Below are 11,090 nucleotides of genomic sequence, written 5' to 3'. Positions count from 1 at the left end.
GGTGGCGCTCTAGGAAGGGGAGAGAAAAGTTCTGTTATATCAAAAACACCAGATTCATTAAAAATTTCTGTTATATTAACTTATTACATTATGTGAAAGGCGTACAAGGAATAGAGTGAATTGGAATGATGTGGTATACCGAGGTCGACGTGCTGTCAGTGGATTGAACCAGGGCATGTGAAGCGTCTGGGGTAAACCATGGAAATTTCTGTGGGGTCTGGATGTGGAAAGGGAGCTGTGGTTTCGGTGCATTATTACATGACAGCTAGAGTGTGAACGAATGGGGCCTTTGTTGTCTTTTTCTAGAGCTACCTCGCACACTTGAGGGGGGAGGGTGTTGTTATTCCATGTGTGGCGAGGTGGCGATGGAATGAATAAAGGCAGACAGTATGAATTATGTACATGGGTATATATGTATAAGTCTGTGTGTGTGTATATATGTATAAATTGAGATGTATAGGTTTGTATGTGTGCTGTGTGTGGACGTGTATGTATATACATGTGTATGTGGGTGGGTTGGGCCATTCTTTTCGTCAGTTTCCTTGCGCTACCTCGTTAACGCGGGAGACAGCGACGAAACAAAATAGATGAATAAATAAATATATATACATATATATATATATATATATATATATATATATATATATATATATATATATATATATATATATATATATATATATATATATATATATGTATATCCCTAGGGATAGGGGAGAAAGAATACTTCCCACGTATTCCCTGCGCGTCGTTGAAGGCGACTAAAAGGGAAGGGAGGGGGGGGGCTGGAAATCCTCCCCTCTCGTTTTTCATTTTCCAAAAGAAGGAACAGAGAAGGGGGCCAAGTGAGGATGTTCCCTCAAAGGCTCAGTCCTCTGTTCTTAACGCTACCTCGCTAATGCGGGAAATAGCGAATAGTATGAAATAAAAAAAATAAAAAAAAAATATATATATATATATATATATATATATATATATATATATATATATATATATATATATATATATATATATATATATATATATATATATATATATATATATATATATATATATATATATATATATAAAGTGGTAGTGAAGATGCGTTTATGAATGGTGAAGAAGAGTCTTATGCTGAGGATGTGATATATTTGTATTTATCAAGTGCATAATGAAGATGCCCAGCACCCCAGTTATAGCCAGTCATCCCAACTCAACTACTGACACACGACCGATCTGCTACTGTCCGACACCCTAGCCCCATCACACCCACTGACACACGACCTATCTACTACTGTCCGACACCCTCGCCCCATCCCAACTACGGATAGACGACCTATCTACTACTGTCCGACATCTTAGTCCCATCTCAACTACTGAGAGACGACCTATCTACTACTGTCCGACATCTTAATCCCATCTCAACTACTGAGAGACGACCTATATACTACTGTCCGACACCCCAGCCCCATCTCAAATTCTGACAGACGACCTATCTACTATTGTCCGACACCCTAGCCCCATCCCAACTACTGACACACGACCTATCTACTACTGTCCGACACCCTCGCCCCATCCCAACTACTGACACACGACCTATCTACTACTGTCCGACACCCTAGCCCATTCCCAACTACTGACAGACGACCTATCTATTACTGTCCGACACCCCAGCCCCATCTTAACTACTGACAGACGATCTATTTACTACTGTCCGACGCCCTAGTCCTATCCCAACTACTGACAGACAACCTATTTACTACTGTCCGACACCCTAGCCCTATCCCAACTACTGACAGACAACCTATTTACTACTGTCCGACACCTTAGTTGCTGTTAAACACCCTGCCTCCAAAACCAACTTTTGCCACCCCCAAGTACTACTGGTCATCCCCAAACAATACGCGACACCCAAGCAACTTGTCTACACAAACCCCATCTCAACAGCAAATACACACCCCAGCTGCTATCCTACACCCTGGCTTTCATCCCAACTACTTACTACCTGACACCTTAGTTACTACACAACATCCTAGCCCCATCAGACACCCCAGCCTCCACAAACCTCACCCATCAGCACAGACAGTTCATACTTAAGAGGCCATATGTCTTTTCGATTTGATTCTGCAACAAAAAAAAATACTACTTACGGTAGTGCTCCAAAACATGAGCTATAAAGTAGCAATATACCTTTCGGTGTGCTTTCTCAGTTGCATGTGCGCCGTGGGCGGCAACTGGGCCAAGGTGTCCCTATCCGCGAAGTCTGCCGACCAGCAATCGTCCATGGTGGAGCGTCCGACAACAAGCTCCTCCTTGCCACGGACGGCAGGCCGCTCAGAGACCTCGGTCCCTGAGGCTAGCGAGACCCATATCGTGGGTGAGGTTCCCTTCCTACACTGGGATTTTCATGGCGACGCGTTCGATGAAGCTGAAGATCCGGTAAGGAGACCAATGGCTAGAATCTTAAGTAAACGATGGCCAAACAATACTATTCCCATCGGCTTTGATGTGCACTTCCCCCAAGAGTACCGGCCTAAAGTGTACGAGACGATGGACACTTTCAATAAAGCAACTTGTTTAAAGTTTGTGAACGCCACTGATGCCAGTACTTACTATGTCCGAGTGACGAATAAGCTGATGGCTTGTAGTGCTGTTACTGGCTATAGGAAAGGAAAGCGATCTAGTCAAATGGCCAACTTCCATAAGCGTTGTTTCAAGAAAAAGGGAGTCATTTTCCATGAGCTCATGCACACCATAGGCTTTCCTCACCAGCAAACCAGATCTGACAGGGATGAGTACGTCAAAATTCATGTGGAAAACATCGACCCAAAACATCTTCGTAATTTCAAGAAGATGAAGGGTAAAAATGCACACTTAATAACTGTTGGCATTCCTTATGACTACAACAGCTTAATGCACTATCCTATAAATGGTTTCTCAAATGGCAAAGGTCCCACAATGACTATCTTAAAGCCTCATGCAGGCTTTGTGGGACAAGATGATGAGCCATCGCGTTCGGATATTGCCTCCATCAATCGTCTGTATGAGTGTTGGGATCACTACCTGGGTGATGACATCCCTGATGCTGTGCCGTATGAGGAATTCTACGCTGCTTATATGGCACCGGCACCCAACATCTCCAGTACCGTGCAACAATGGAGTGACAAAATGACAAAACGAAATACTTCGGTCAATCAGACAACTCCAGCCCCTGGGGACGAGATTTCTTCAGTCAACAAACCCAGTGATCCTGTTAAAGATAAGGAGGAAGAAAGAAATTACCAGGCCACCATATCTAGAATCGAAAAGCCAGCGACAGAACATGATTCTTTGATTCTTTGGATCATGGAACTTAAAAAGGTCAATGAATCTAACCGTCAAGAGATCGACAATCTCGCCATGAGAACTTGATACTTCGAATGCTTTTAGACACGAAAGTAAGTCGATCAGAATTCTACGAAAAGTATAGACATCCTATCGAACAAATTAAAAGCCTTCGCCGCGAAATCTCAGACCTTCGAGAGGTGCAAGAGAAGCTAATCGAAGAGATGAATTCAATTCGCCAAGAGAACGAAAAATTAAGCATGTCTCTTGCAAAGATGACAGAAGACTCTCTTAAACCAAATAGCAAAAAGACTGATCTTGAGAAGGAGAAGTCTGAGTGCACCATGGTGGCTGAAGCTACTGGGAAGAGTGTCCCTGTCACTGAAGAGAAGTTGATAGATCTCATAGACCACAACGGCTGGGAGATGAGATCGAGAAAGCCACAGGAACCTGCTATGTTTGTAGCTAAAGTCAACTGCCCCCGCCATGAGCGTCAGACCATTTTGGTTGATGAAGGGCGTTTGTACGGTCAAGGTTCCTAAGCACCTCAAAGACACCACCAATGGTATATCATCCGGATCTCTCCGTCAAGAAAAATTTGACAAGTTAGTAACGGACGGCTCCCTTGTCAAGGTCAGGGAAAAAGATCCTGATGCTATCAGTGTCAAGTGCACCAACAAAGAATTCTTCGTTGCGTCACGTATGACCTGTAAAGCAGAGCATCGTTCCAAAGTCTATTACTTGACGGATGAGAAAGTCAATAACATACGGATGACTCACAAGCACGTGGGACCAGATTATCACGGTGACGATCTGGTTAAGTTGCAGTGTGGCAAACAGAAGTTGTGGATGGCTCCCAAACACCCATGGAGGACGCTTCCTCAAATGGTGGAGACATGAAAGCTTGTCGTTAGCCAATGTGCACGGTTAATGTGCACGATTAACGTGTGACCGAATTCCTTATATCTTCAATATCCCTTTTTCTATTCTATTAATCGAACTAATGTTTCTAATCCTCTCCATAAAAAAAAAACCTTAGTTGTTCTTGTGTTTGTTCCCTTTGAGGTAAGATTGCAAAACTATACTACGACTGTCCTTCACACACCCTGAACATCTGAATGGTCAAGTCTTAATGTCAGATTTGTGCTAAATATAATGACTGGCAGACTTTTTGGGAATTCGATACGTGACCATTTTCAAAGCTCAAATGTTGGTCAAAGCCCAGGATAAAGGTAAAAGATGTGCCTTTATACTATTGCATTCCTCCAATTCTCATGCACCTCACCATGATCCATACATATAATGATATCCTTAACAGCCAATAAACAACAAAGTCACCCCTTTTATTAATAAAGTCAACGTCAGTACCATCCAATTCCGCCGCCTTGCATCATTTCATCTTCCGCAAGGCTTTCACCGCCTCTTATCTTTTCACCAAACCACTCTCTCTGACTCTCACTTCGCACACCATCCAGACCTACACACTGTATCATCATACAAATTTAACAAGCCTTCAAAATACTCACTTCATCTCCTCACTCGATCACTATTTGATATCACTTACCTTTTTCCCGCTTCAACGATGTTCCGAATTGTCCTCTTATCTTACGCACATTATTTACCGCCTTCCAAAACATATTTTCCTTCTCCCAAATTTTAATGATACTCTCTCACCCCAACTCTCATTTGCCCTCTTTTTCAACCCATGCACCTTTTTCTTACTCTGCTTCAGCTTTTTCTTATACATCTACCAAACGCTTTTTTTTTCACAAGCAACTTTATTTCTTCGTCCCACCACTCACTAACCTTTCAAACTACCTACCTCCCACTTTTCGCATGCCACATGCATCTTTTGCACATGCCATCACTGCTTCCCTGAATACCTTCCATTCTTCGCTCGCTCTCCTCACTGCCATTCTACACTCAATCTCCTCATTTTTGTCACATCCACACAGTGTGCAAAGTGAAAGGGTTAGGGAGAATTGTTTGGTGAAATGGGAAGAGGTAGTGAAAGCTTTGCGGAAGATGAAATCCGGCAAGAGGGCGGGTTTGGGTGGTATTGCAGTGGAATTGTTAAGAAAGGGGGCGACTGTGTTGTTGATTGGTTTGTAAGGATATTCAATGTGTGCATGGGCCATGGTGAAGTGCCTGTGGATTGGCGCAATGCGCACTTTCATAAAACACGTAATACCCTCCAACAGCCACGTTTAGAACCCAGGACCTTTTGCGTGTCATTTGGGAACATGACGGCTAGGCTACGGTCGCCCCTATAGGGAGGGATATGACTATTCGATTACATGTAATAGAATCCACTTCGTCACATCTATAAGCAACGGGGTCTACACCGGTCAAAATGGAATTCAAAAAAAGAAAAATATTTATAATTCATATCTAGTGTGGACGAGAAAGATCTACAGAAAGCACGGGACACTTTAACCGAATGATCTGAGGCATCGTCGCATTAGAGAGAAAGCACTTGCAATCAACATCCAGACAAACAGAACGACCGCCATACAGCTCTTTGATAACCAGCCAACAGGATGTAGACCTATTGCCTCAAGTTACCAAGCTCACCTTTTCAGGACAGGGGAAACGTGTCACTAGCCTATCAGATCCTATTAGCCTGATTAGCCAGTCCCATAGCCTAGCGGTAGCATTTCCGCTTGTTGCACAGGGGTCCCGGGTTCGATCCTGGCTGTTGGAGGTTTGTATGCTCTATGAAGGTGCGCGTCCCTATGCTCTTTGTTCGTATATATATATATATATATATATATATATATATATATGATGGTGAAATCGCACTTCAGTAGGAGTTCCTATAATCTCATTCAACATGGAATGTTTCTATACATGTGGCACATGTTTCGTGGAGACAAGCCACCTCACATCAGTCGCCAGTACTTCATAAAGCTATTTGAATCTCAGTGTCATAACAAGCATCGTCCAGCGTCTACCAAACTAGACGACACGCTGACCTGACCGACATCAACCGGTAAAACGGAGAGTGATAAAGTTGGGGTGGGGGGTTAAGGTGCCGGGGTTTGACCAGGGTAGCTAGGGATGTCAGGAACCAATTTACGTTTTCGTGTTTTGTCAATTGTCTCATGATGATTTAGTTAAAGTTAGGATGGGCTTTAAAATTGCCTAGGGACAAATCAAAGTTCTTAGTTTTAGCAATTAAGCCTATCAATGACATTGCGTGTAGCATAATCAGTAGAGGGATATAGAATAACTGTAGACTTTAATAGTCCAGTTATTATTACAAGCAGATAACATCTGTGGTAGAAGTTGTAAGATATACAGATTCTTCAGAGAGGAAGACCAGCACACATATCGCATAGTTAAGAAGGTGTGAATGATATCAGTCGTGAAGTTGAAGCCAAGTTTTTATCATTTCTGTGTTTAGGCTTATTTGGGGTACAACTTCCTAACTACGAAAAAAATGCATGTCACTTCCTATGTCAACAATCCTACAACCCTACAACAGATGTTATGATACTGAACGATCATTTGAGACAGATAACTGATTTCCTTTATTTTTGAAAGTCTGTACAAGTTATCGTGTGTGATTCTGGTACAACACCCACCCATACCTATGGTTTTACCCACAAAGAAATTGGCGTCTATATTCCTTATCTGTTCCAAGCGACTTACCTGGATTTAAACCTATCGACCGAGTAAGATCATTTCCACATACCTTTACACAATCCATCCTCTTCATATCCTACAGAAAGTACATATCTGTCAATTCTGTCAGTTTTACTAAAAGTCTTCTGTCGAATAACCTTCATTAGAATGTTGCTCATAATCTCCATCGTTGTCATTACGCTTTTCATAACCGGAACTTTATCCTCCTTTTTCTGCTTTCATTACGCTTCTTTTCATCTTATTCATTTGCGTAACATGATACCATTTTTATAAGACTCCATAATTGGCATCTCTATACACCTCGCTTTATGGGTGAAATCCATTGTTTTCGGAGACCTACCTCTCCCCTCCCCCCCCCGGGACAAATATATATATATATATATATATATATATATATATATATATATATATATATATATATATATATATATATATACATCCCTTAGGTATAAGTTTGTTGAGTATTCCTGGTAAATTATATGGGAGGGTATTGATTGAGAGGGTGAAGGCATGTACAGAGCATCAGATTGGGGAAGAGCAGTGCGGTTTCAGAAGTGGTAGAGGATGTGTGGATCAGGTGTTTGCTTTGAAGAATGTATGTGAGAAATACTTAGAAAAGCAAATGGATTTGTATGTAGCATTTATGGATCTGGAGAAGGCATATGATAGAGTTGATAGAGATGCTCTGTGGAAGGTATTAAGAATATATGGTGTGGGAGGCAAGTTGTTAGAAGCAGTGAAAAGTTTTTATCGAGGATGTAAGGCATGTGTACGTGTAGGAAGAGAGGAAAGTGATTGGTTCTCAGTGAATGTAGGTTTGCGGCAGGGGTGTGTGATGTCTCCATGGTTGTTTAATTTGTTTATGGATGGGGTTGTTAGGGAGGTAAATGCAAGAGTCCTGGAAAGAGGGGCAAGTATGAAGTCTGTTGGGGATGAGAGAGCTTGGGAAGTGAGTCAGTTGTTGTTCGCTGATGATACAGCGCTGGTGGCTGATTCATGTGAGAAACTGCAGAAGCTGGTGACTGAGTTTGGTAAAGTGTGTGGAAGAAGAAAGTTAAGAGTAAATGTGAATAAGAGCAAGGTTATTAGGTACAGTAGGGTTGAGGGTCAAGTCAATTGGGAGGTGAGTTTGAATGGAGAAAAACTGGAGGAAGTGAAGTGTTTTAGATATCTGGGAGTGGATCTGTCAGCGGATGGAACCATGGAAGCGGAAGTGGATCATAGGGTGGGGGAGGGGGCGAAAATTTTGGGAGCCTTGAAAAATGTGTGGAAGTCGAGAACATTATCTCGGAAAGCAAAAATGGGTATGTTTGAAGGAATAGTGGTTCCAACAATGTTGTATGGTTGCGAGGCGTGGGCTATGGATAGAGTTGTGCGCAGGAGGATGGATGTGCTGGAAATGAGATGTTTGAGGACAATGTGTGGTGTGAGGTGGTTTGATCGAGTAAGTAACGTAAGGGTAAGAGAGATGTGTGGAAATAAAAAGAGCGTGGTTGAGAGAGCAGAAGAGGGTGTTTTGAAATGGTTTGTGCACATGGAGAGAATGAGTGAGGAAAGATTGACCAAGAGGATATATATGTCGGAGGTGGAGGGAACGAGGAGAAGAGGGAGACCAAATTGGAGGTGGAAAGATGGAGTGAAAAAGATTTTGTGTGATCGGGGCCTGAGCATGCAGGAGGGTGAAAGGAGGGCAAGGAATAGAGTGAATTGGAGCGATGTGGTATACAGGGGTTAACGTGCTGTCAGTGGATTGAATCAAGGCATGTGAAGCGTCTGGGGTAAACCATGGAAAGCTGTGTAGGTATGTATATTTGCGTGTGTGGACGTGTGTATGTACATGTGTATGGGGGGGGGGGGGGGTTGGGCCATTTCTTTCGTCTGTTTCCTTGCGCTACCTCGCAAACGCGGGAGACAGCGACAAAGTATAAAAAAAAAAAAAAAAAAAAAAAACATCCCTTAGGTCTGGTCCCTCTTGCCTTGGCTTGGCGTGGCGGTGGTGGGAGGCCACACACGCGATGATGGCCAGGATATACCCGTGGCCTCCATCACCGTTCATGAAGGCTTTGGAGTGGTATCCGAATTTGACGCTGATCTGGCCATTGTCACCCTACTATGTGATGTTACCTTCAGCAAGACCGTGTCTCCAGTGTGTGTCTACCATCTGGTGTGTCGCCGCCAGGCACTACAGTGACGGTGGTGGGCTGGGGGTATGTGGCTGAGGGAGGCCCTCCGGCCAAAACCTTGAGGGAGATCAATATCACACTCCTAAATTCGAGTTCGTGTCATGTGTACCAAGACCTACTGACGGAGGGCATGTTGTGTGGTGGGACGGTCCAGAGAGACGCCTGCGAAGGGGACTCCGGAGGCCCCTTACTTGTCCAGACGGACGGGTCGTGGCACTTGGCGGGTGTGGTTAGCTTTGGAACCTGGTGTGCTAGACCTGGCTACCCAGGCGTCTACACCAATATTGCCAGGTATAACGAATGGATACTGTCCATCATACAGTGATATATATGTCCGTTCAAGTCTACGCCATTTGGCGTCCTAGCTTCGTCTCTTCAATGTATATCAACTGACTGTTATATTCCTCTCTTGTGTCTCCCCTGATGATGTGATTATTACACGAAAGTGCACTTGAAAACTTTTCGTGTTTCATTTTCCCCGTGGACTCATAGGAATATATATATATATATATATATATATATATATATATATATATATATATATATATATATATATATATATATATATATATATATATATATATATATATATATATGTATATATATATATATATATATATATATATATATATATATATATATATATATATATATATATATATATATATATATATATATATATATATATATATATATATATATATATATATATATATGTATATATATATATATATATATATATATATATATATATATATATATATATATATATATATATATATATATATATATATATATATATATATATTCTAACCTATGTCGGTTACTCAATTCATCAGTTAGTCTCACATTGAAAGATGAACAGATGGAGTGCCTGCGGACCCACTGCCGCGACCAGAATTCGAGCCTTTGCGGGTCGACCCATGAATGCGTCCCGGTCAGCAACGCTAACCGCAAGACCACAGCCGTCCATAGATTTACCTGACACAGAATGAGCGATATGATGGAGAGATTTGAACAGAGCCTACAGGCTTCTAGATTAAGACCCTAATGTAAGGAAAAGTGTAGAGAAGTTCTTCTCTAGCATCAGTATGACTGAAATGAATTGAGAAATTGTGAATACAAACGAAAATATGAAAAATCAAAAAGTTATGTGATAACCGAGAGAGTTTGAAAGATGGGGGCCTAACTAGTAGGACCCCCCCCCCCACACTTCCGGTGTTGCAGAAAGATGGGACCCTAACGCGTATCGACCCCCCCTCCTCCCTCCCCCCCTCCCACACTTCCCGTGTTGCATAGATAAGGTCCCACGAGCGTAGACCTCCCTCCCCATCTGTGTAATTCAGGCACTGGGGTTGCCCATGTCTCCCATGGCCTCAACACTCTGCCTCCGCGTCGCAGAAGGAAGGGAAGAAGGGTGATGAAGAGAGAGAGAGAGAGAGAGAGAGAGAGAGAGAGAGAGAGAGAGAGAGAGAGAGAGAGAGAGGTGGGGAAAGACGCAATAGGTCACAGCACACTCCAACACTGCACAAATTCTCCACGTTTGCCAAAAGTGGATGCTAAGTTTGGAGCCTCCGTGGTTTTGTGGGTCACATTTCATCATATAAAAGCCATTAGGTGATAGAAATGAGAATAAAAAAGAATATATCTCTCACTATTTATTCCACCGAGACACTTTCCTCCTGCCAGCGGCAATGCATCTTCTGTTGACATCTCATTAAGAGTAACTCCAAGACTTAAAAACAAAAAAATGAAAATAGTTTGTCTCCAACACATCTCGTGCGAGGACGAAATGCTTCTCAAAATTTGCAGGAAAGACTTGTGAAAGTCGTCCTTGAAGACGCATCTCTTTAATGGCCCGAGTGTCGGTGCTTGGGGGAGGGAGGGAGAGACCGGCTTGTTGTCCACTGTTTACTGGGAAGGTCGACAAGAAAACAACAAAAAAACAGTGCT

General features: G+C 42.5%; 2 protein-coding genes across 2 annotated transcripts; both read left to right on the top strand.

Moving 5' to 3' along the window:
- Positions 1–2,120: 2,120 nt before the first annotated feature.
- Positions 2,121–4,301, top strand: LOC139757971 (zinc metalloproteinase nas-14-like). Its single transcript, XM_071678906.1, has one exon. It carries the CDS (start codon positions 2,149–2,151, stop codon positions 3,391–3,393), a length of 1,245 nt encoding a protein of 414 aa, XP_071535007.1. The 5' UTR covers positions 2,121–2,148; the 3' UTR covers positions 3,394–4,301.
- Positions 3,959–9,462, top strand: LOC139758203 (vitellin-degrading protease-like). The gene is made up of 3 exons (XM_071679445.1): positions 3,959–4,006; positions 8,915–9,104; positions 9,251–9,462. The coding sequence occupies exons 1-3, from the start codon at positions 3,959–3,961 to the stop codon at positions 9,460–9,462; spliced, it is 450 nt and encodes a 149-aa protein (XP_071535546.1).
- The last annotated feature ends 1,628 nt before the right edge of the window (positions 9,463–11,090 follow it).

The sequence above is a fragment of the Panulirus ornatus genome, chromosome 29 (assembly GCF_036320965.1).
Source record: "Panulirus ornatus isolate Po-2019 chromosome 29, ASM3632096v1, whole genome shotgun sequence".
Taxonomy (NCBI): Eukaryota; Metazoa; Arthropoda; class Malacostraca; order Decapoda; family Palinuridae; genus Panulirus; species Panulirus ornatus.
This window is presented reverse-complemented; position numbering and strand designations above follow the sequence as displayed.

What these genes read in the sequence shown, in the direction of transcription:
- LOC139757971 (XM_071678906.1), top strand. Translation starts at nt 2,149, where the DNA reads ATGAGCTATAAAGTAGCAATATACCTTTCGGTGTGCTTTCTCAGTTGC.
- LOC139758203 (XM_071679445.1), top strand. Translation starts at nt 3,959, where the DNA reads ATGCTATCAGTGTCAAGTGCACCAACAAAGAATTCTTCGTTGCGTCAC. An exon ending in AGAATTCTTCGTTGCGTCAC is followed by an intron (nt 4,007 to 8,914) that starts GTATGACCTGTA and finishes AACATCCCTTAG; the next exon opens with GTCTGGTCCCTCTTGCCTTG. An exon ending in CAAGACCGTGTCTCCAGTGT is followed by an intron (nt 9,105 to 9,250) that starts GTGTCTACCATC and finishes ATGTGTACCAAG; the next exon opens with ACCTACTGACGGAGGGCATG.